General features: G+C 42.8%; 2 protein-coding genes across 3 annotated transcripts in view; one reads left to right on the top strand and one right to left on the bottom strand.

Annotated features, from left to right (window-relative positions):
- Nucleotides 1-8838, top strand: part of Gm2446 (predicted gene 2446) — a 13847-nt gene extending 5009 nt beyond the window's left edge. Inside the window, exons 4-10 of the mRNA XM_030247033.1 lie at nt 74-129; nt 214-289; nt 671-807; nt 4541-4678; nt 6478-6537; nt 7627-7798; nt 8013-8838. Of these exons, the coding sequence (XP_030102893.1) occupies nt 74-129; nt 214-289; nt 671-807; nt 4541-4678; nt 6478-6537; nt 7627-7798; nt 8013-8029 (656 nt within the window). The 3' untranslated portion in view covers nt 8030-8838. The remainder of the gene's footprint in view (nt 1-73; nt 130-213; nt 290-670; nt 808-4540; nt 4679-6477; nt 6538-7626; nt 7799-8012) is intronic.
- On the bottom strand, nt 7806-25710 carry Fam177a2 (family with sequence similarity 177 member A2). Of its 2 annotated transcripts, NM_001100116.1 has the most exons (5): nt 25188-25382; nt 19121-19294; nt 14176-14242; nt 12695-12792; nt 7806-11134 (listed from the first exon to the last, which is right to left on the bottom strand). In NM_001100116.1, the coding sequence occupies exons 1-5, from the start codon at nt 25266-25268 to the stop codon at nt 10931-10933; spliced, it is 624 nt and encodes a 207-aa protein (NP_001093586.1). In that variant the 5' UTR covers nt 25269-25382; the 3' UTR covers nt 7806-10930. The 2 variants fall into 2 exon arrangements, with proteins under 2 accessions (NP_001093586.1, XP_006515382.1); XM_006515319.4 differs by lacking the exons at nt 12695-12792; nt 14176-14242 and having other exon boundaries at nt 8875-11134; nt 25188-25710.

Below are 25710 nucleotides of genomic sequence, written 5' to 3'. Positions count from 1 at the left end.
TGTAAAATAACATCTTAAATAAAAAAGTCGTTCTCAAAATGAAATTGCTTTTCTTTTATTTTTTTTCCCCAAGGGAAGATCAAAATTCAAGATATTTTAGCATGCAGTTTTCTAGATGATTTACTGGAGGTAAATATTTTTTGAACTCAATTTTGTCACATGATAATTGCTATTATTTTCTAATTTTCTAATTATGCTTTTATGTTTCTTTAGCTAAGAGATGAGGAATTGTCCAAAGAAAGTCAAGAAACAAATTGGTTTTCTGCTCCTTCTGCCCTGAGGGTCTATGGTAGGCTCTGCTTTCTAAAATCCCACTGTTGATTTCCCCGGGGGATGGGTGTCTGGTGGACCATTGTGTACATAGGCTGTCTGCCTTACACCAGGGTGTTCCCACTCAAGGATCAGTACTGCAGGCTACTAAGGTTACTTCTTACTTCACTAATGTTTGAATGTTTGGAACTCTTCCATGGTTCCTATGCTTTGTTTTCAGTAGAACAATGTAATCTGACCCCTTTTCATTAGCTGGGAACAACAGCTCTTGTCTTATTTTGTGATCACTTGTGGTGGCAGGGTTCACACAGCGGGGATTCACAGGGAGTGATTTGGTTTTACTGAATCTCATTAGTCTTCTTTCAATATCATTTTGTGTTTCTATTCTCTTTTTTGCAAGGTCAGTATTTGAATCTTGATAAAGATCATAATGGCATGCTAAGTAAAGAGGAGCTCTCCCGTTACGGAACAGCAACCATGACCAGTGTCTTCTTAGACCGAGTTTTCCAGGAGTGTCTCACTTACGATGGAGAAATGGTAGTTATTGAAGTCTGCTGAGTTTACACTTTTAGGCTCCTACAGCTTCCATAAGCTATTTTCTTGATATAAATCAACAGTTTTTGTTTGTCTGTCTTAAAGACGGGGTCTCGGGTCGACCATGCTGGCACTGAACGAGATTTGTAGCCAAGAATGATCTTGAGCTCTTCCCGTCGTGCCACCCCAAGTGCCAGGACTCAGGAGTGAGCCAGCATGTCTTGCTTCCTTGAGCATTGTTAATGTCAGTGTGTAACAGGATCTTAGACTATTAAGTCAAAGGAATTACTTGACATTCTGAGTCTAGTCTTAAGGAAATTCAGCTAAAAATACTTACCGCCTGCTGGGCAGTGGTGGCACACACATTTAATCCCAGTACTCCAGGGGCAGAGGATTTCTGTGAGTTTAAGGGCAGCCTGGTCTACAAAGGGAGTTCCAGGACAGCCAGGGCTACAAAGAGAAACTCTGTCTCAAAAACAAATAACAGACAAACAAAAGCAAAAAACCTCCCTCTAGGCTTAAAACACATTCATAATGAAGTATCTTTTTATTCATTGACATAGGTATAGGAGCATCAATTGGTAAAAAGAAAACAGTCAGTAAATCCTGTAAGCCATTTCTGTGTAAATAGGGCAATCATTGAATTACCGGGTCCGACACAGACCACATATGCTGTGATTTAAATCAGGCCCATTGCCTTAATTAGTTGAAACAGAGGCTACCTCTGCACGGCCTGGCTAGAACTTACTGTGTCTGCACTCCTACTGAGTGCTGGGGTTCCAGGTGTGAAGCTACCACAGCCAGCCACAGTCATATTGAATTACTGTGTATGCATTAATAGCTGAAGATAACTATCAGGTAGTTGTCCTTTTCCCTCTCAAAATACATGGACATCTAGTTACACTTAGTTTTAGAACTTACATCTTAGATTATACAGATGTTATAAAGAAGTAGAGATTTTGATAAATATTCCCTTTAATGTTTTCAAAACACTTGAAGAAAATTATTTTTCTGAGGAGGGGAGAGTCTCACTGTGTAGGTCTGGCTGGCCTTTACTTACTCTGTCAGCCTAGCCTCAAACTTGGCTTTGCCTCCCTGGTGCTGGGGATTAAAGATATATACCACCATGCCTAGCAAGATAGCTTTTTAAAATTAATAAGTAGAGGCTGGAGAAATGTCTCAGTGGTTAAGAGCACTGACTGCTCGGCCAGAGGTCCTGAGTTCAATTCCCAGTAACCACACGGTGGCTCACAACCATCTGTAATGGGATCTGATGCCCTCTTTTGGTGTGTCTGAAGAGAGTGACAGTGTACTCACATACAGAAGTGAAAAAAATCTTTAACAATCAATCAATCAATCAATCAAAAATAAGAAAGATCTCACTCTATAGCCTTCACTGTCCTGGAACTCAGAAATCCACTTCTGAGTGCTTAAAGATGCCCCACACCCAGCTTTGAGAAGAAAATTTGTAAATAGCATTTTGAAAATCAGTGTTCTCTCTATCAAAAACAGGTGGAAGTAAGCTTATAGTTCTAACACCTGGTGGATGGAGGCAGGGGGATTGTGAGCTTAAGGTCAGGCTGGGCTGTATGATACCCTGTTTTAAACAACAACATCCAAAGGCCAGGGAATCAAATCTTAGAGGGGCTGGGAAAGGTGATGCACACCTATAATCCCAGGACAGACAAATGGGGCAGGAGAAGTTTAAGTTTGAATTCAGGTGGACTACCGACTATAGAGCAGCAGTTTGAGGACTATCCCCTGTCCCCACCCCCAAAGACAGATATTTGCAGTATGGTTCATAACAACAGCAAAATCACAGTTACCCAGTTGTCATGAAAATAATGTTATGGTTGGTTGTCGCCATAACATGAGGAACTGCATTAATGGCTGGAGGTAGGTTGAGCACTAGTATAGAGCATCTCAAAACAGCTAGAGAAATGTAGGAGATACATCATTTCCCCAGGCAAGTCTGCTTAAGAAGTAATCATCCAGGTAAGAGTGAGCTCTACACTGTACTATGCCACTCATGCAAGCAGGTCAGGCACCAAAGGGAAAGTGGCCAGGGCTCCCGCCATGGACTGCTGGAGGCTTATGGTAATAGCAGAGATGAGGGCAGTACATGGGTGGGACTGAGCCTTGATGAAGCTCATCTCCTTAACTCTGGTTTGGTCTTGCTTTGTTAAGGCAGGGTGTCATGTCATTGAAGCTGGCCTCGGTGCTAGGATTACAGGCATGCTCTGCCACCTGATCCTTGGCTGAGGATTTACTCAGGGCTTCTTTGTGAGTGCAGGCAAGCACTGTAACAACTGAACAAAATCCTCATGCCACTTCCTTACCTTCTTACACTACAATTGTATGTGAAACCATTCCTTATCATAGCCTACAAAATCTCTTTCAAGAATGTGAATTTCTTTTCCTATCCTCTTTATATATAAGACGAGTACTCTGCCAGGTATGGTGGCTCAGGTCAGTAAACACAGCACTCAGGAGGCTAAGACATACGCTCCTTGAGTTTGAAGCCAGCCCGAGCCATGCAGTGAGTTCCAGGACTGCCTGGAGTGAGTGGGACTCTGTTTCAAGAAGCGAAATTAATAAAAACATGTATATGAACACATAACCTACAAGTGTCCCCTTTGCAAGGGGTAAAGAGTCTGTTCTTTTCATGTTTCTAGCTGGCATTCATAGTTTTAAACTTTTCTGTCTGTGTGTGCAAGTTTACATTCCTGTGTGACTACAACTTGAGGTGTTATCCCCAGAAAGGCTGTCTGTCTTGGGACAGGATCTCTTGTTGGCTGGAAGGCACTAATAAGGTAGACTGGCTGACCACCAACCCCTTAGAAGCCTCATCTCCATCTCAGCAGGTCAAGGGCACGCCACCATCATGGACACTTTCACATGGGACTGGATTTGAACTCAGGTCCTCGTGCTTGTGAGAGCAAGCACTTTACCAGCTAAACCACCTCCTCATTCTATTGAAAGTCTCTTGATTTCTTTTTTTCTTTTATTTTGGAGAAATAATCTTGCAGGCCCATGCTGGTTTCAACTCAGATTGTATTGCTCGGCTTCCCAGTTGCTGGGTTACAGGCATGTGCCACCAAGCTCAGACCTGATTCTGTAGACTGGTTCCAGAATCCATTTCGGGATCAGGATCCGTATATTGGCTCCAGTGTACCTACATCCTTAGGCTACGTGTCATCTCTAATACAGTATAAATGCTGTGTAATCCTACTGTGGTGTTTAAGTACTGACAGGAAAGAAAAGTCTATGATGGGTGAAAATTAACATTTTTTTCCCAAATATTTTCAGCTCACAGTTGATGTGATGCACAGAAATGGAACCACAGACATGGATGAGTGGGTTCTGAATAGCAATTTAAATAGACTGCTGTTCATTCTAAAGAAAAGAGATTCTTCAAAGAAACGACACTGAAATGAAGACATAAATTTAATGGCGGCATAAAATAGCTTAATCGCTGTCTTGACAGTTTTTTAGTATAATGGAAGAAAATGATAGTTTAAGCAAATCTCTCAAAGAAAATGAGTTGGATCTCTCAAAACTGTCCTACAGAATAGTGCCTACTTAGAATTCCTAGACACCAACACTAAATGCATAAATGGATTCATTTCATAGTTTTAAAAATAGTTTAACTTGCTATCTGTGATTACAAAATAACTTCATCTCAGCAAATACTCATTTAATTTCACTCAAGACTATGGATGCTCTCTCTCTGTAGGACTATAAGACCTACCTGGACTTTGTTCTTGCCTTAGAAAACAGAAAGGAGCCTGCAGCTCTGCAGTACATTTTCAAACTGCTGGACATTGAGAACAAGGGATACCTGAATGTCTTTTCCCTTAATTATTTCTTTAGGGTAAGTATGGTTTGGGTAAAGGAGCATTGTTGACCCTAAGATATCTTAAACTATTCAGTTTTTAATTAATGTACTGACAGTTTACCTAGCTTGTTTTTAAATGTAAAAGAATGTTTTAAAATGTAAATCAAGTCTATTTTTTTCCTTCTATTTTTAGGGAATATATAATGATAAAGTAAAAGCTGATGCTGTTGAGTTTTTCAGTGTTTTCTTATGGGATGTGAATGGCTTGGCTAGCCTTTGGAGATGAGAGACTCTGTGCTTTTGGTCATCAGTAACAAATGTAAATGCCTAGTTCCTTTTCAGGAAAATTTCAGACATTAGACAGTTTATTTGCTCTAAGAAAATATTTTCAGGCTGGGGAGATGGCTCAGAAGTTAAGAGAACTGACTGCTCTCCCAGAGGCCCTGAGTTCAATTCCTAGGAACCACATGGTGGCTCACAAACATCTGTAACAGGGACCCAGTATCCTATTCTGGTATGTCTGAAGACAGCTATAGTGTACTGATATAAATAAATAAATCTTAAAATACTATTTTTCCATTTCTTTTAGATTTATGTATATGAGAGTTTTCCTGCTTTTTTGTCTGGGCATCATGTTATGTACCTGGTATCCTAGGAGGGCCAAAGAGGGTATTGGATCCCCTAAAACTGGAGTTATAGATGGTAGTAGTATGCCACTGTATTGGTAATGGGAATCAAATCTAGGTCCTCTCCAAGAGCAACAAGTGCTCTTAACCACTGAGCCATCTCTCCAGCCCCAGAATTGTGTGCTACACTTCAGGGTACAACAGATTTGAAGTACTTACCTTGGACCTTACTGGATCTCAGAATATTGGTCTCTAAAGGGCAGTTGATTGTATATGATAGGCATTCAGCACCAGCAAATGTAAAAATGAAGTCTGCCTTGGTCATGAAATTCCTGAGTTTGAATGAGAACACCTTTTACTGTATGGGATAGTTTTGTAGTGCTTACCACATTTTCATAGCTAGTTTTCCCCCATAATACTTAACAAAATGTAGTATGTATAACACCATCACAGTGATTAGGCTAAGCCTGGATGTTGAAGTCTACTATCTAACTGAATGTGTACCTAATTCTGGATCCTTCTGCCTCTTATGTGCTAGAATTACAGGCCTGTGTTACTATGCTGCTCTTTGATTTTAAAGGGAGAAGCCTAGGTAGTCTAGCTCTGTTTTTTCCTAAGTAGAGATAGTGGAGAGATGGGCCTTTTAAAATGGTGAAGTGGGGCTGGAGAGATGGCTCCCTGGTTAGGAGCACTTGGCTGTTCTTGCAGAGGACCTCAGTTCCCAGCACCCACATGGTGGCTTACAACCACTGAAGCTCCAGGTCCAGGATATCTGATACTTTCTAACCTGCTTTGTTACCAGACGCACATGTAGTACACATACATATATGCAGCTAAACACTTGTATACATTTAAATTTAAAAGTTTAAAAAACCCAAACGTGAAAGTATAAGCATTTGTGAAAACCAGGAGAAGGCAGTTATAACAGTAGTGGCTCAGGTCATGTTGGGGTCCACATTCCTGTGCAGTACCAGCAGTCTGCAGTCTTAATCCTCCGTCCTCACCCAAGTTCTCAGTTGCTAAAGTGGAAGCATAGAGAAGGCCATGGTTTTGCTCATCCAGCTGTGGGCATAGGAAGACTGAAGCAGAGCAGTACAGTGGGGCTAACTGACTTACACAGCGTGGAACTGGACAGGAACTGGGGTGAGAAGGGTATTTGTGGTTTATGAATTAATTTTTTATTTACAGATTTATTTCCATTAAATACAGGCCATACAAGAACTAATGAAAATCCATGGACAGGATCCTGTGTCGTTTCAAGATGTCAAGGTTATTATATTTTTATTTACCTATGTCATATTGTCAGATAATATAGCCACAGTAATGCTAAGGAATGCTGTATCCAATTTTGTATGAAAGTGATTTATGAAGTATGAAACACCATTCTAAATCAGGTTTTTGCTGTTACTTGTTCTGAACTGAAACTTAAATCATCAGAAATGGAGACAAATTTGGACTTCTGATTGATGAATTTGATAATTTCATTATTAGTCTTGGGTTCTCATGAAAACATTCATTTTATTTATCAGTTAGCTTGTATCCTTTAGCAGTCCTTTTTACTGTAAATGCAACATTCAACTGGAAGACTACATAGATTCAAGTAACTCTAAATTTTTTAAAAACGGAATTGCAAGCCCAGCGTGGTGGCGCATGCCTTTGATCCCAGCACTCGGGAGGCAGAGGCAGGCGGATTTCTGAGTTCGAGGCCAGCCTGGTCTACAGAGGTTAATGCTTTGCAAATATTTATATTGTATACTTGATAACCTAGAAGAGGGTCTTTCCGGAATTCTAGTCTAGGAACAGTTTCATTATTATGGATGACTAGTTCTTTAACATGGAGTTCCATTCTCCCCATACTGTGAAGAGAGTGTGAAAGGCACGATTACTGTCACTATCTCTGAGCCACCTGAGGTTTTACTCCTTAGCTGAGCTCTTAAGAGGCATCATGGCAGAGCTCAGTGTCAGAGCTTGCCTGGCATGAGATGGATGTCTTGGGTTTGACTCCCAGCAGTGGGGGAAAAAAGAAAATTGTGTCGAGACTTTGCTTCACCATTAGGAGGCAATAAAAACCGTAACTAGTTCATTGCATTCAGAGAATGCTGTATTGGATAGCTCTGTCCTTTATTAGCTATGAGCTTAGATTAAACTGAGCCTGTTTTCTTCATCTATAAAATAAGAGATAGTTATTCAGCTAAAGAATTACCCAACAAATTCTGTGGTTAGAGATACCTATCAGGTGGGGAAGAAGAAACTGCAATAAAAACTTGTACAATAGTTCAAATGTCCACCCTGAGTTTAATAGCACTGTGTGACACAAGCTACTTCAATCAGCTTTCATAATCTTTTCTTCTCTTATAGGATGAAATCTTTGACATGGTCAAACCAAAGGATCCTTTGAAAATCTCACTTCAGGATTTAATCAACAGTAATCAAGGAGACACAGTCACTACCATTCTAATTGATCTCAATGGCTTCTGGACCTACGAGAACAGAGAAGCCCTTGTTGCAAATGACAACGAGAACTCTGCAGATCTTTTTTTTTTTTTTTTTTTTTTTTTTTTATAGATTTATTTATTTATTATATGTAAGAACACTGTAGCTGTCTTCAGACACCAGAAGAGGGCATCAGATCTCATTACGGGTGGTTGTGAGCCACCATGTGGTTGCTGGGATTTGAACTTTGGTCCTTCGGAAGAGCAGTTGGGTGCTCTTATCCACTGAGCCATCTCACCAGCCCTCTGCAGATCTTGATGACACATGATCTCTGCAAAATAGACTTCTTCATAAAGATGCTTGAATGCTGCATGCAACACTGTTGAAGCAGAATCCTTAGAAACGTTCTAAATAAAACTCATCACATGCCTGTACAACACAGCAAATATCTTGCTTACTAGAGTGTTGGTTGCAGTCAGAACAATTTGAAAGTAATAGGACCAACTATTGGTTTTTTATGAAGTGGTAAAGTAAGTCCTAGTTCTGTCTAACTCAGAAATGGAAAGTAAGATTTGCTGTAGTTAGCCATGGAGTTTATTCATGTGGAATTACAATATTTGGTCTTCAAGAAGATTGGGGACAGGAGACTTCCTATCAGAGTAGCACCATTGCATTTCTGATTCAAAGCTTTAGATGTGGCTTTGGTTGTTTTGAGACATGGTCTCACTATGTAGCCCTGACTGGCCTGGAACTTGCTATGTGGACCAAGTTGGCCTTTAACCTTGAACTCTTAAGAGAGACACCTGCCTCTGCCTCCCAGGTGCTGAGGTTAAAGGTGAGTGCCTCTGTGCCTATTGTTTTTGGGGTTTTTGTTGTTGTTTTTGTATTTCTTGTGTGTGCACACCAGAGCACACATGGAGGTCAGTAGACATTGTTGTGATTCTTGCCTTTCCCCACGTGGGTTCTGGAGATCAGATTCAGGTTCTCGGCTTCCCAGCAAGCGCTTGTACCCAGCATCCTCTTGCCTTCCCAAGATTTTTTTGTTTTGTTTTTTTGTTTTTTTTTAAATATAGTGTTTTCAAAATAAGTATTCAAACAAACTATTTTGTTTTATTAAACTCATCAGATTGAATGAGATTTTGTCTAGGTCTATTAAGCATTTACAAAACTAACTTCTGTTAAAGGTTTTGCTAGAGAATTTACTAATTCAGTATACTTATGTGTTTATGGTTTTTGGTGTTATTTGTTTGTTTGTTGTTAAGGGTCTTGCTATGTGGTCTAGGCCAGCCTCCAGCTCATGTTCCTCCCACCTCAGCCTCCCTAGTGCTGTGAACACAGATGTGCACTGCCATACGTGGCTGTGGTCAGTATTTATAAAAAGAGAGATCAGAAGAAAGTAGAATATCATGAACTGTGATCCAGAGGGAAAAATAATTCTTCTAAGAATTAGAAAATAGGAAGAGGTGAAGGAGGCTTAAAATAAAACCATTTAACCCACTTACGATAAATTTTATAGCTCATATAAACCAAAGTGTAAAAATGTAAGGCACAGTGAATAACTGTAAACAGTACCCATCAGCCAGTGCCAAACAAGCAGCAAAAAGGTCAGCACAGGAAGCTCAGGCCTGCATGGTGCCACCCTCCTGCTGTGATCACAGGTCTGAGCATACACTCTGAGACAGAAGCTAGTCACCTGTGGACCACTCACCTTCACCTCATAACCGATTGTCTGTGGTAGCACTGACTCAAAGTTAAAAACAAATCAAGAGCAAGAGGTCAGGTCAGCATGTTTTAGCAACTACCAACTGAGACAGAGTTTTAGTAAACGGTAACTGATAGTGACATCGATGGAAAGATAAATCCCTAAGGGCTAAGTCACATGTCTACACCCATGAAGGTGCTGTCCGCTCCTAACCCGGGATGACTGATGTCAGTCCAACTGAAACTTTTATTCAGTTAAAAGTTCACCTTTGAGTTGAAGTCCACTGGCAGGTCTCTACAATGTTCACCCACCCATGTTTTCATTGTATACACATTTAAGGTGGAAAGGTAATGGTACTTAGAAGGCTGGTTTATAACCATTTGTTTCTAACCCTTTTAGAGCTATGAGAAGGCTTTTAAATGATGAGGACTTCTAAACACTGCCCACATTTTTCTTTATCTACATTTGGGTATAAATCAAAGTTCTACAGATGTGAGGTTCTGAACACATATTCAGGATATTTCTTACAAGTAGCTCCATATTCTATACCTTTGTAAAGGAGGAGCCTAGTAAGCGGAGAGATGGCCAAACCTGGTTCGCATCAGCGTCCCACTTACTACTGCTACTTCAAAATGGTGACCAAAGTAAACTGTTCAAAACTCATCATCCCGTTAGTTCCTCTGCCTGTGTTACATAAAAGGCCGAATAACTGTGACATGACCAAGATGCCACGTGGGTAATCCCTAGGTAGCAACACGTGACTTCAACTACAGAGCCATTCAGTGACTAGTGTCAGTTTGTGATCAGAGCAAGTCAGTTCAGTAACTACTGAAAAAAAAGGATGGCTTACAGTGAAAATGAAAACCTAATCTTTCCCATATGATATTCTCAACAAAAGGAAATCCACAGTGCTTCCATCTTGCTCCTTTTATTATACATTCTGAACCCTCCTTGTGTAAACTCTAGGGGTACTTTATACCGAGGCTGTAGGATTATTAGTGATTAGTCAATACTTTCAAAAACAACTCCAAATGCCCCCAAACCAAAAATCTTAATGAATTATTTCACGCTCTTAATGTAGAATGCCTTCAGTTTCTGTTGTTGTTTTAAGGCCAGGTGTCACCATGTGCTAGGCTGGAGCTCACTGTGTTGACCAGGGCGGCCGTAAACTCACCTGGTGCAAAGGTTAAAGGCATGTAGTACCATGCTTGGCTAAATGTCCTTTGTGTTTTATAAAAGTTCGTCTTAAAATCACAGCCCTGGGCTTAGGATCGAGTGCTTGGCTGGTGAGTGTATGTGAAAGGAGCCCTGGGTTTGCTCCTTGGCATTGGGGGTGGGAAATGGGGGTCACTAACTCAAAAGCACCCCAAATTCAGACCTCACTGTAATAGATACAGCATAAGAATGAAGGAAGGTTTTCCCGTAATAATTTAAAATATAAATAGTTGTTTTAAGTCCCACTAAAACATAAAAAGCTCCTGATTGGAGAAGTTTGGGGTGTAACACTTTATAGACAGTCATCTCATTCTATGGTGGGACAGAGACTGGACGCTGTTTGTTTTCCTTAATTGCTTCACAGTCTTCCTCCATTTCAAAATTAATATTTACAAAGCTGGACGACACTGTTTCTGGTTGGTCTGTCTGTACAATGGAATCGGCCTGCAGCTTGTTTTGTTGGTATTGTCTTTCTGCTTCTTCTGACATCCTATTTTCTTCTTCCTCCTCCTCCTCCTAAAAATGGGAAATACAGTAGTTAAAATAGTATATCCAAAAGGGACAAATATTCCTTTTCTCAATAGCATCTTTTTTTTTACCCAAAACTATAGTGACATGTCTAATCCAGACATACTTCTGGGTAGGGATGTAGCTCAGTGGTAAATTACAGGTCTAAAATACATGTAAGAATCCAGGTTTGATCCCCAGCATCACACGCTCTCACACACACACACACACACACACACACACACACACACACACACGCACGCACGCACACAGGGCAAGGAAGAGAACTGTTACCACCAAACCAAACCTACCCCTTCCTCCTGTTCTCAAAGTAAAATAGTTGTTTTAAAAGGTAGATGGCTCAGCACTGCTTAGCTTAGCTGAGACCTAAATTGAGTTAGCCTAGTAAAGTATCAAAATATACACTGTACTACTTTAATTACAAGGTGTCGTCCTAGTGAGTTACCGTTGGTTCATTCATTAAATGGTATTGCTTGGCGTTTTCCCCTTAGCACTGACCAGTGTATAGATAATCCCTGTCCTTCCTGCAAGAACTTTGCAGTCTAGTAGGGAAGTTAAGACACATAAAGAGCGGTGATACGGAGAGAAGCACAGCAGCCACTACAGGGTAATCGCTAGTTCACAGCTGGGTGGCATCTGTATGTTGACCCTGAGATACACGCAGTCAACACAGAATGAGCTTCCTCTCTGGACTCACCCTGAGATCAGGCAGGAGACTTAAGAAGCTATTGAAGTGGTTTCAATGAGACCAGGAGGCTCTATGATTAGGCCTATCTCTAGGTACAGCCCTCCAAGGACGAAGTTTCTTGCCCTTTACCTAACACACACCCTATGTTCATGCCTCTCTTCAGCTTTACCTGAGCTGTTACTCTTGGTTTTTCGAGACAGGGTTTCTCTGTATAGCCCTGGGGTTGTCCTGGAACTCACTCTGTAGACCAGGCTGGCCTCGAACTCAGAAATCCACCTGCCTCTGCCTCCTGAGTGCTGGGATTAAAGGCATGCACCACCACGCCCGGCTCTGAGCTGTTACTCTTGATTCACTTAAGGAGAGGAGCAAACTCTAGCTTACTGTGTGCTTGTCCGTTCACACCAGGTACTGTTGTAAGCATTTTACACACGAATCCAAGTGGAGATGGACTTCTCATGACAGGATGCTGAGGCTTGTGGAAGTTAGTCACTACCTCCCTACTTATACAGGCTGGGAGTTGTTTCTTCATTTTTAAAGTTACAGTACCAAAAGACCAAAAGATGCATAAAGATCAAATACACATGAGGCGCTTCACTTGTTAGCACTGGCAGACCACCTAAGCTAGGTTTTACACATCTACCTTAGGAAACCTGAATTGTGAAGGATCACAAAGCATGTTAATTTGATAAACTCAATAAGCTGTCTTCGGTGGTGGAGCCTTTGTGGCATGTAAGGTCCTGTGTTTGATGTCTAGTACTGCAACAAGTGAAGGAGCCAGCTTAAGGGCCACTGGACAGCCACATGGCCACAAAGCTCAGCCAGTTTCCAAACCGTAAGTACAATGAAAAGAGGAGACACACCTCCTTCTTCATCCGGTAATACTCATCAATGGCGTACTGGTATTTTGGGGTGCTGATGCCCAAAACTGACGCAATCTTCTCTCCAAGAAAGTCACACACTAGAGATACAAAAGTTGAAAGATGTACAACACCATAAACATTTCTTGAGCATTTTATGTAATACTAAGAATACAAGACTTACTGCTTTATCCTCCAACCCAGTATCACCCTATCTTCTCACTTCTGTCCTGAACACTCGGTTTGTTCACCTCTCTGTGTGTTTTGAGAACAGTGTCTCACTCTGTAGCAGGGAGCTCAGACTATTTCGTCAGTGATCATCCACCAGCCTCAACAGTGCTGGGATTCCATGTGTGCCGCCATGGCCGTCACAGAGCACTTCTCATTAGTTACTGCGTTATCAGCTTCAGGTCTAGTCCTGAGGACAACACACTGTATTTGAGTTTCACTTGCCCCATGACTTCTTCACCAGAATTGACTGTGCCCTATGTTCTGCACCAGAACAACCCTTACGTTCTTTTGTCATGTTATCTGTCTCATCAAGATGAAGGCTCTGGCAGGCAATGAGAGGCCAGGCTCAGTGACACAATGTTGCCAAAGTTGTGAAAAAAAAGCTAACATTCCAGTACAGATCTGTGTAAAGCTTGTGCTCTTCCATCACACTAAACTGTACAGGCTGAAGAGATGTTGACTCAAACACTAGCCATGATTTGCTCTAATTAAAAAAAAAGGTGGCAGAGTCATCAACTAGTTCATTGGAAGCGATAAATTTGTTAACCTAAGTACATAAATTTAATTGATAATTCATGTCCTTCAAATATCAGTTCCACTTGTATTTAAGAAGTGGAACATTGCTGGGACATAGCAGTGGGAGAGTTTGCCTGGGGTGTACAGGACCGGTTCAGTCCTCAGCATCATGAAGAAAGTTACATGGATAAAAGCATGCTTCTCTATGACTGCATCACAGAATAGAATAGTAAGATGCTGGTATGCAAGGAAGAAACAGTAATACAAAGAAAAATATGAATGGTTTCTAATAAGGCATTAGAATAGGCAGTGAGCCATAATGAGATTTCAGCCATAGGAAACCAAATGTCACAGAAGGGGTGATGACAGCTTTAAAACATGACAATCCTGTCTGCATTAAGGGTGCCATTTTCCAGGGACTGTTTATTATTACATAACTGTGTTCTGTGGCGGTCAGAGGACAACTTGTGAGGAGTAAGTTCTTCCCTGAGGGATTCCAGGAATCAAATCTGGTTGTCAGTTTGATGGCGAGCACCTTTACGTGCTTGAGCAAACTCACTGGCCCAACTTTGTTTCCTTCTAACACAACTGTAAACTGAAGACCGTTTGTACACGCTTTCCAATTTGTAAGAGCTTTCCAATGCTAGCTGTTTCAGTGGGAACATGTCATTTGATAAAGCTCCTGTGTGCAGAACATATTAGAGCAGTCATATGACATTCAGTTCAAAGGGCAGTACCTGAGAGGGTTGATGTGGCGGCCCGCAGCATGTAAAACCATAGGTAGGGGCCCCAGGTAAGTTTTGTCTGCAACAAGAAGTCAGATTAGCAACATTCATCTGATAGTATGTTTAAAGCAGAGTGAACTAGCTAAATAATTAGTAGGCACACAAAGCATCCATAGGTAGCGCTATATCCAAATTCCACAGAGATACTTCACAGTTTCCATATGATCACCACCTCCTTTGCCATGGAAGGACTAAAGTCACTTAGCTCTGGAATGGCACTCTAGCTCAGGCTGGATGCCTACAGCCTTTCTCCTCTCTGCTTTTTGTCTTCATTCTTTATAAGAACATCCAGGAGAGTGCACAAAGAAAGGACCTTTGTTAGACAGAGACAGCTAACAAATGTCACAGCAGGAAATTCTGGTACAGAAGTGAAGGTAAAGCTGGGGACAGCAAGTCAGCGCTCAGTGGTAAAAGGAAGCAACACTGGAGGGATGAGCTGTCCGTCATGTTGTTTGTTTGTTTGTTTGTTTGTTTGTTTAAGACAGGGTCTCACTCTGAAGTTTTGGCTGTCCTGGAACTCACTGCCTTAAAACTCAGAGAGATCCACCTGCCTTTGCCTCCTGAGTGCTAGGATTAGAGGCATGCAACAACACACTCAAAAGATATAGTCACTAAAGACCCCAGTCTTTTTTTCCTGGTTGTCGTTGTTGTTTGGTTGGTTTTTGAAATAGAGTCTCTGTATGAGGTCCTGGATATTCTGGAACTTACTATGTAGACCAGGTTGGCCTTGAACTTACAGAGATCCCCCTACCTCTGTGTCCTGAATGTTGGGATTAAAGACACATAGCACCATGCTAGACACAATTTCTGTAACATAATGTGAAATTGCTATAAGATGTTTTGAGTAAGGAATTACTTAGAAAAAAAAAAAAAAAACAGGCATAAAACCCCAGGTGTGAGCCGGGCGTGGTGGCGCATGCCTTTAATCCCAGCACTCGGGAGGCGGAGGCAGGTGGATTTCTGAGTTCGAGGCCAGCCAGCCTGGTCTACAGAGTGAGTTCCAGGACAGCCAGGGCTATACAGAGAAACCCTGTCTCAAAAAACAAAAACAAACAAACAAACAAACAAACAAAAAAAAAACCCAGGTGTGTAGTGTGAGCCTGTAATTCCAGCTCAGGGGAGCAGAGACAGGCACCTCTCTGGGGCTTGCTGGCCAGGCAGCCTACCTACATGGCAAGCTCTAGATTCCAGTGAAAAATCCTGTCAAAATTCCTTGTCAAACAAGGCAGACAGCTCTGGAAAGCAACACCTGAGCTTTTGCCTCCACATGTGCACCAGCATACATGTGAGCATGCACACACACCTACACAGACAAAGGAAAACACAGATGTGAGCGTGCACACACACCTACACAGACAAAGGAAAACACAGATATTGTCAGTGGACAGTCTGAAGTTGTTTCTAGAGATGGTAACAGCTGACACTGAAGCAAGGGCTACCAAGCCTGACCCGGCTGAGGGGATAGACAGCACCTGTCATCACCACACACTGCACAGGAGGACCTTAGCCAGCCTGTTACTTGATCACAGATGTTGCTAAGCCAAAATCACAGGTGGCTCAAGTCTCCCCAGAGCCATGTTGCCATCTCAGAAACACATCTGGGTTTACCCTGTGGCTCTTCGAGGCTTTGCCTTTATAGGTAAAACCACACATTTTTCTGTTCCTTCAAAAATGTATCTCTGTCTCATGGCCGTACTCCCTAAACCAGTGGCTCTTCCTAATGTTGCAACCCTTTAATACAGTTCCTCATGTCGTGGTGACCCTCAACCATAAAATTATTTTATTGCTACCTCATAACTCTAATTTTGCTAATGTTATTGTAAGGTAAATATCTGATATGCAGGATGTCTGCTGTGTGATCCCTTGGGACTTGCAACCCCCAGCTTGAGAACCTCTGCCCTAAACAGACCTATAATTCAGTAAGATCCTCTCTGCCTTCTCTGTAGAAGTTGGCAGACTAATTCTAAAATTTACAAAGTACTTTAAGGGACCTAGAACAGCCAATCTTGAAGAGAGAGAGAGAGAGAAAAAAAGAACAAGCCCAGTCCTCACAGATTTCAGCATCAAAATCTTTACCAAACACAGGACTGCGCCTGCGCCTGTGCCTGCGCCTGCGCTCCAGAAGACAGGAGGCTGAGAGGGCGCTGGCACCAGAACAGATTCATGGAGCTAATGGAGGCCTTAGGCCCAGAATGAAACCATACTCAATAGTCAGTGGGTTGAACAAGGGCACCAAGGCCACTTACGGTAGTCTGAATAAGGATGGCCCCCATAGACTCGTGTCCCCATCCTCCCCTCTTCCTGCCATCAGATAAGGATGTGCCCAACTCTCAGCATCATGTCTGCCTCTGTGCCACCATGCTTCCCACCGTGATGACAGTGGACTAAACCTCTGAAACTATAAGCAAGCCCTCAAATGTTATCCTTTATGAGAGTTGCCTTGGTCCTGGGCTCTCTCCACAGCAACAGAGCAGGAACTAAGACACTACTCAAAGAAAGAGATTTTTCAAATTACACTGTGAAGTCTGGAAAATCACATGGCAAAGTATGACAACTGACTCTTACCCATATCATATACAAAACTAACTCAAAACAGATGTGGCTACTGTTGTCTATGAGCACATCTGTAATCTCAGCATTCAAGAGGCTAAAGCAGGAGGATCACCTTGAATTCTGAACAAGCCTTGGCTACAGGTGTGTCTCAAAACAAAACAAGTACCAAAGACCTTAATGTATAAACTATACTCATAAGGCCTCATTATGTAGTTAGCCTGGCCTGAAACTCACTATGGTTCCTAGGCTAGTCTTGAACTTGGTACCTTCCACGCCCAGGCTGATACTATAAAACTTTAAAAAAATAAAACAAACCTAAGAATTAACTCTAGCTGGGTGTGGTGGCACATACCTCAAATCCTAGCACTCAGGAGACATAGGCACTGCACATACATGGTACACAGACATACAGGCAGGCAGAACACCCACACACATGAAAAGAAAAGTTGGAAAGATGAAAAAGAACAAAAAATGGTGTAACCACAATGGAAAGTGATCAGGCAAAGTTTCTCAAATATTTAAACAGCAAATGACCCAGCCACTCCACCCGTAGCTACATGTCCAAGACAAAAACCATTCAGTGACACAAAAGCCTGTATTCACAGCGCAATATTCATATGACTCAATAGTATAAACAACAGCGTTCCCACTAACTGATGAAGGAATGAATGAAATGTGGTATCGTCACACAATGAAGTATTCTCTGGGCATTCTGTAATATAATAATAAAGGAACAAAGCATCTAACACATGCTACACACGAATGAACCTTGGAAACATCAAATGAAAGAAGACAGTCAAAAAGCACACAGGCTGTGCATACCAGGGAGATCTGTGTATGCACACACACACACACACACACACACACACACACACACACACACACACACACGGTGGGACAGGAATGAGGTAGGGCATGGAGGGTAGAAAGGAAGCTACCTCTTTTCAAGACTTAGCATAAATGTGCTAGCCCTGACTGTGTCCGTGGCAGTGCCGTGCTGACTACTACTAAACTATCTGTAAACAGGTGAATTTGTACAGCATGGAAGCTGGAGTTCAAGCAAACTGTTTAAAGAAACTGAACCCATGAGTGGTAAGGATTCAGGCTTTCTCTGACGATGTGCCACCCTTGTTTCTATGGAGACTCGGAATAACTTTTGAGACAACTGGGGTTTTGAGGGGTGATGGGATTTCCTTGTTTTCCCTTTGAGACAGAGTCTCATATAGTTCAGACCGCTTCAAACTTGCTATATAGCCGAGGCTGGCCTTGAACTCCTGATCCTCCTGCCTCCACCTCTTGTCACATCAGCTGAAGATGATTTAAAAACATGGAGACATCTTTTAAGTGATTTATTTAACTTTACTTTATGGGCATTGGTATAAAGGTGTCAGATCCCTTGGAGCTGGAGTTACAGGCAGTTGTGAGCTGCCATGTGAGTGCTGGGAATGGAGCCCAGGATCTTCGGAAGAGCAGACAGTGCTCTTAACTGCTGAGCCATCTCTCTAGCCCTGTATACAAACATTTTTAAGACAGCTCTAACTAATCCCATCAAAGTGCTTTAAAAGAAACACATTGATCCAAACAATCCTACTTATGGATTACATCTAATAGTCAACATGTCTGGCTACTCTGAATATTTTCTGTACTATAGAATGTGGAATTTTTTGTTATTTGTTTGTTTTTTTAGGGGCTGAAGCAGGTCTGACTTGGTTTCTCTGTGTAACACACAGTTTGTAGAACAAACTGTCCTCACACTCATGGAGAGTCACCTCTTTCTGCCTCTTGAGTGTCACTAAGCCCAGCATGGAATTTCTTTTCTTAAAAGTTAAAAATTTACTCAGCCAAACCTTATAGAAATTAATGTTTTAAATATAATTTTTAAATTCTCTAATCTGTTTCTAGGTTTTATTTATAGCCTTATGAGAGCCTTCTTAATTATGGATACTTATTTGTTCATTGACTGTACCCCCATATAGTTTATACAAGCCATTGCCCCATGACCAGCATCTAAACCAGAACCTCTCAGATGCCCACTGTAAACGTGGGATCAGTGAACTGTGTTACCTCTAAGAACACTCACTCTGTGAACTGAAAGGGACTCAGATTCAAAAACTGGACTTACTAGAGCCTCACATAAATTCACACCGATAACGAGCTCGGCTACAAAGATGCAGAACTGGTTCAGGTCACTGAAACGTTGGAAAGATGTCCATCCATACTGTGTAAAAATAATGTTTTCTACCAGATCATAATGGATGGTAGTTGGTTTAAACTTCCAACAGTCCCTTCCATTCAGTGTTCAAGGACAAACCCAAGCAGGCCAAGTCACGAGCGCCAAGCATACCGGGTCGACAGTGGGCAGCACGTCCTTCTTGTCCAGGCCGTCCACCTCGTCCTCGTCGGTGCTGTACTCCTCCATTGTCTCTCCACTGACAAAGTGGATGACCCTCCTCGGGACTTTCTTCTTCTTCCCCATGACGCCCAGTTCTACATTCTCAAATCCTCTTTCATTACTTATCTATAGCAATGAAAAATTAAGAAAATGAGTTTTGAGTCTGTCTTTCATGGTATATCTAACAGATGTTTGATTGCTTTATTTTAAAGAGCAAGAGAAAACCCTTAGGCAATTTTACAAAATTATACACACCTCAGGAATCCTAAATCCAACTCCTTTTAGGGCCAAGAAGGTGCCCCAAACTGATAAATCTCTACAGGGATGAAGGGCTCCTGTGAAGATGCGTGGCCCAACTAAAGGCATTTAAAGTGAGAGAGACCTATTTTTTAGATTTATTTTAATGTGCATGAGTGTTTTACCAGAATAATATTGTATGTGCACCCCGAGTGTGCCTGGGCCCACACTGGATCCCCATGACTGGGAGTTACAGACGGTTGTGAGCCACCATATGGGTGTGAGGAACCAAATCCAGGTCCTCTCTGAAAGTAGCAAGGGTCCTTAACTGCTGAGCCATCTCTCAAGCCCGGGGCATAGCGGAGGCTTTAAAACACTGTGCCGAATAAAATCTAAAAAGCCATCAGTGTTCTATACTTGAATTTTCAGATAACTTGGTCATTAGTATGTATGTGGCAACAGACTGTTTGTTGTGGTTTTGTTTGTTTGTTTGTTTGTTTGTATGTTTTTTAACAAAGAGATGTATGTTAGGGGGTGGGAGGGATATATGTATGCACCCATCGTGTGACAGTCTGAGGACAATCAAAGTGTTATCCATCATTGTTTCTTAAGACACACTCTCTCCTTGGCCCTGAACTCTCCAAGTAGGGCAGACTGGCTTGCTAGCAAGCCTGGGACCCACCTGTCTCTGCCTCCAGTGCTGGGATTACAAGCTTTAAAAAAACAAAACAAAACAAAAACAAAAACCAAACATGTCCCAGGGATGGAATTTGTTGTCATCTTGTCCTAAGTCATAAAGACTAGCATAAAATTCCTGTTAATCTTGACTTTTGCCAGTTTTTAAATTTTAAAAAACAGAAGGCCTAAAACATGATTCACAGGTTTTTTTTTTTTTTTGTAGTACCAAAAGTACATAAGTATAAAACCAAATTTTGACTAGCACTTGGTATGTAATAATTTTAGTGGCATTTATTCTAAATATCACATTTCATAAAAAAGATTTATGACAGCTCTGGTAGTACAAGCCTATAATCTCAGCATTTAGGGAGAGCCAGGAGGATCAGTGGTTCAAGGCCAGCCTCCACCACACAGTAAATCTGAGGCAAGCCTGAGCTATAAAAATCAAACATCAGCTATTGGATGGGTCACACGGCCCCCAATGGAGGAGCTAGAGAAATTACCCAAGGAGCTAAAGGGAACTGCAACCCTATATGTGGAACAACAATATGAACTAACCAGTAGCCCAGAGCTCTTGTCTCTAGCTGCATATGTATCAAAAGATGGCCTAGTCGGCCATCACTGGAAAGAGAGGCCCATTGGTCATGCAAACTTTATATGCCCCAGTACAGGGGAACGCCAGGGCCAAAAAGGGGGAGTGGGTGGGTAGGGGGTTGGGGGGTGGGTATGGGGGACTTTTGGGATAGCATTGGAAATGTAAACGAGGAAAATACCTAATTAAAAAAATTTTTTAAAAAATCAAACAAAAGAAGGTGGGGCACAGAAATGGCTCAACACTTGCTGCTCTTAAGAGGATCTAGGCTTGGTTCCAGTACACACAAGGAGAACTCACAACCATCTTAACTCCAGAGCCAGAGAACCTGATACCCTCATCTGGCCACTGCGGGCAGCAAGCATATATAGTACACAGACATACATGCAGGCAACACACTCATACACATCCTAACAAAAATTAACCACTGTTTTTGACATGGTAAATGTCAAATTGTAGGCCTATCATTTTAAGCAAACCTTATGTAAAAGCCAAGTAGTAATTAATATCTTAGGTTTTACACACCAGCTAACAGCAGTTCTCAGCCTATGGATTGTGACCCCTTTGAAGGGTTATATATCAGATATCCTGCATATCAGATATTTACATTATGATCATAACAGTAGAAAAATTACAGTTATAAAACAGCAACAAAATAATTTTATGGTCGCATCATTAGGAAGGGTAAGAACCACTGAGCTAGTGTTTCATAAATGAACTCTACAAGACAGGCGAGGGTGAAGGACCACTTATATGGACATCATATAATGGGCGTGGATGGATTCTAATAAAACGCAGCATGGTGTGGATGAGGACCTGGATCTGGCTCCTGGCCTATGGCTTGTGAATCAGACTGGAAAGCAACAGGCCTGTGAGAGACACACAGTTCATGACATGAGAGTGCTTACAACCTGAACCTTGGGGAAGGGGGGCGGGGAAGGGGGCGGGGAAGGGAGGTATCACCAGCCAAAACCAACCAAAAAATTAGCCTGGCACAAAATTTTCAACATTTATAAATAAAGTCTATTTTCTGAATATTCCAGACATTTCATCTTCATAGACAGTAAACCTGGAGAATATTTTGCTGGGGATTGGGAGGAGGGAGGAACAATGGCTCAGTGGGTAAGAGAATGAGTTGTTCTTATGCAAGACCCCACATCATGGCTGACAACTACTATAACTACTTTCGGGGATCCAACACTAGGTTACCAAGCACACTCATGGTAGCCCATACATACAAAAAGACAAAATATTCACACACATAAAATGTCCTTTAAAAAGTATTTTACTGTCAGTTATATAAATTTCATTTTCAAAATATCCAAATCTCTGAAAACATAATTTTCTAACAGTAGTAAAGTGAGAAATGTAACATCCATTAACATTGAATTATAATTTACGGTTAACTAGAATGTAAGCTTGAGTCTCAGGAGCTGTGGGGTTTTGTTGTTATTTTGTTTTTGAGACAGGATCTCCTCGTCTTTCCTGTCCCTGTCCTCTGTCTTTAATAGGTACTGTCTTTCTTGTAGATGCCCACAGTGCTCAGGTCTTCTTTCAAAATAAACTCAACACCTGGGATTATCCTGTGATCTCCCTCAACCTGGATTTTAGGGCGTGGGGTAGGCACTACCACACCCACTCTGCCTAGAAACAGAGGTGCTAAGTAAATGAACAGAGCTGAAACCTGAACTCTTCTGCGGGACTGAGACTGAGACTCTGTTAAAGTCCATTCAGAAAAGAGTCTGGATACAGTGTCGCATCAGATCCTAGGTGGCCTGGTAAGGCCTAGTTAACAACATGGTGGACTCTTCTGTTTCTCCTCCCTGCCTGCATTGTGCTTCAGGTAGGCTCTCTCTCTCTCTCTCCCTCCCTCTCTCTCCCTCTCCCTCCCTCTCTCTCTCTCTCTCTCTCTCTCCTCCACCCACCTCCCATTTTTCTTTTTTCTTTCTGAGGCAGGGTTTCATTGTATAACCAAAGCTAGTCTGCAATTCAAAATGTAGCCTGAGCTGGCCTTAAACTCACAGCAACCCTCCTGCCTCAGATTCCCAATGCTAGGATTACAGATATACACCCAGATGGAGTTTCTCTGTTTGTTTAGCAGTGCGAGGAGGAATATAAATTGTCAGTAGTTTCTTCCTCCTTCCAGAGCTCCACAGACCTCTTCCTCAAACCGGGCAAACCCCTTCAGTTCTCGGAGGTGTTTTGGTTCAGGAATGTGAGTAAGATAAAACTGGTAAATTCCAAGAGTCTCTCTATGATGTGACTTTGTATTAACAAGGACGCAGTGTGTACACAGAAATCCTTTGTCATCTGTGTAATGGGAACTCAGGAGAAAAGAAAATACCATGGGTATTCCTGGGAGGTTTGCCCTTTTCTCTACTGCCTTCAATGTTGAAATATTTATTTTTAATCAAGACTATGAAAACTGGGGCTGGAGGGATGACTCAGAAATTAAGAGCACTCCTTCTTCAAAGGACCCGAGTTCAGTTCCCATCACCCATGTCACATGGCTCACCACTGGTGAAACTGCAGCACCAAGCATTCACCTCTTCCTGCCTGAGGGACCCAAACATACATGGACACACACACATTAGTAAGACAGTTTTTTGAAAGATTATGAAAACCCTGTGGTCTAGCACATTCTTTATCCTCTTATGGTAACAAGATGCCATCTTGGGATGAGCCTTAGCCCTGGAAGCTAGAGCTTAATCCATGGGTGGCCAGGTCTGTGGTGACTGGGACGGACCTGTTAGCACTCCTGAAGGGAGCGCTGGGAGACCCTTATCCGGAATGGCAGCCATTATTCCTTTCCCCTAACTGCAAAGGATCTTGGGAGATTCAAGACTACATATAGAAGTAAAAGGCTGATTAAATGAGAGGCTCCATGAGCTGAGCACCCATGACGGGATGGGACAAGACAGTGGCACAATGTTCGAGTCACCTACGCTCCTGTGAGGAACTCATCCATATTGTATAAGAAGGCCCCTAAAAGCCTCACCAGGATGGACATGGTAAACTTGCATCCTGGTGTGTCCGTGGCACCCATCTGGGGTAGTTGGAGGTTTGCTTGTGCCTCCCCATGAAAAGTTTAACATAACAACTAAATAGTAAACCAAAGCAAGGAGCCACTCTTGAAATAAGAGGCAACTGGTCTGAGTGCTGATTGGGCTTCCTCTGCAAGCAGTTCAAGCTGAAGCAGTTGTGAGCACAGCAGCAAATCAGGAGGGAAATGAAGCGCATCACGGACTGCGCTCCTGAAGGGGCAGGGCAAGCCAGCTTGGCAGCATGCAGAGCCTCCCCTCCACCACCTCATTTTCAACACTGTAACCCACCCAGGTGGGCCTCACACTGCTGGCAAGCCTCCTCAAGCCTCCTAAGTGCCTGACCTCTTGCCACCGCCTTACTCCTTCTACCCAGATAGAAAGGGTAGGGATAAGAGTCCACAGAGACTCACGTAGAGCAGATTTTATACTCACAGTCAGTTCATAATTCAGGAACCTGTAGTTTTGGAGAACCATCTGACTAACACTCAACTATTTATTTTAAAATATGAAGTTACTGAGAAAGCACCTTTCTTATGAGAGGTAGAACTCAGAGGTTTTAATAGCCAAAGTTATATGTACTCCTGAAGTAAGTTTTAAAGCGATTTTTTTTCTAACCTAGTGATGACTGAGACAACCCCCAGCAGTCACTAGTGGCTAATTTGGATTTACAATGTGGCCAGCCACAACTGTATTCTGGATTTGGGACCGTATGAAGGATATAGATGGCTCAATGTGCAGAAGGCCCTTTCCTTCTCTCTCTTTCTCCCCGCCCCTTTCTCTAACACATCACACACCCAATTATAAATTAAAAAGAATGTAAAACACTTCACTAGTAATTTTTATTACTTATATGTTGAACTGGGTTTTTTTTAATAAAGTATTAAATATATTAAAGTTAGTATCACAGAATTATTTTACTAAGGTATCGTCCTTTCCTTGTGATTCACATTTGCCGTTAGCACATGTCTGTGCTGGGCTGTGCAGGTCAACTCATCCATGAACTCATCTCCAGACGTTAATATAGAAGGATTAGATGAACTGAAGACTAAAAGTCTCAGCGAAGGGTTGTCCAGATCAGACTACCTTAACTGATGTTTGGGGACTTAGCCTGAGAGTGGGGAGCCTGCAGAGTTCCCTGAGTCTGGGCCTTGGGCTGAGTAGTAGTAGACAGAGCTAGCTTATAGTGCATAATCTATTCACTAATCCCTGGTTCCTCGCCACCGCAAGGCGAACCCCAACCTAAGAGACAGGGTTGTCTCCCCTGGCTTTCCGCTACTTTAAGGACTGACTGCCTTTCCGGGACACGCCTGTTTTCTCTCTGGCAACCGGTGGCTGGAGTGTCACCCCGGAAAGCCCGGGCAGGGAGGCCGCGGCGCCTTGCCTCGGCAGCCACTCCTTGCCCGAGCAAAATGAGGACACCGAAAGTAACCTCGAAATATCCAGCGGCTGCCCCTCTTCGCCAACCTACCTGCCGTGTCGCGTCTCGGAACGCCGTGGCGGCCGCTGCCTCGGTCTCTCCCGCCGCCGCGCATCCCGACTCACGCTCCATCGTCAGCGCCGGGCCGGGCAGCGACGACACGGAGGTTAGTCCGAGGGACGCTCCCCACCGCCCGCAGGAAGGATCCTACCGGGTCGCCCAGGCCGCCCGGGCTGCAGCAGCCAGTCCACCCTCCCGGCAAAGGCGCGCCTGGATCGCGGGCGCTGGGCAGGGCAGGGCGGGGCGGGGAGGGGCGGGGCCTTCGTCGCTTCCGCGGGCCCGGGGGCGTGGCCTCTGCAGGTACCGCCCTACCTGCGCCGGATGATCACGCGGGCTGCGCAGGGCCCAGTCTGGGACTGAGAACCCACCACACCGGTTCCCAGCTGGTAAAACCAGAACTGCATTCTTGTCGGAAGCTGAGATGGAGGCACGGGCTCTAAAGGTCTAAAACGCACCTCTCATGTTACATGTTTCATTTCTCACGAAATACCCTTGAAATAAAGACCCGAAGGTG

The sequence above is a fragment of the Mus musculus genome, chromosome 12 (genome assembly GCF_000001635.26).
Source record: "Mus musculus strain C57BL/6J chromosome 12, GRCm38.p6 C57BL/6J".
Classification (NCBI taxonomy): Eukaryota; Metazoa; Chordata; class Mammalia; order Rodentia; family Muridae; genus Mus; species Mus musculus.
The sequence above is the reverse complement of the archived record's forward strand: the minus strand, read 5'-3'. Positions and strand labels throughout refer to the sequence as shown.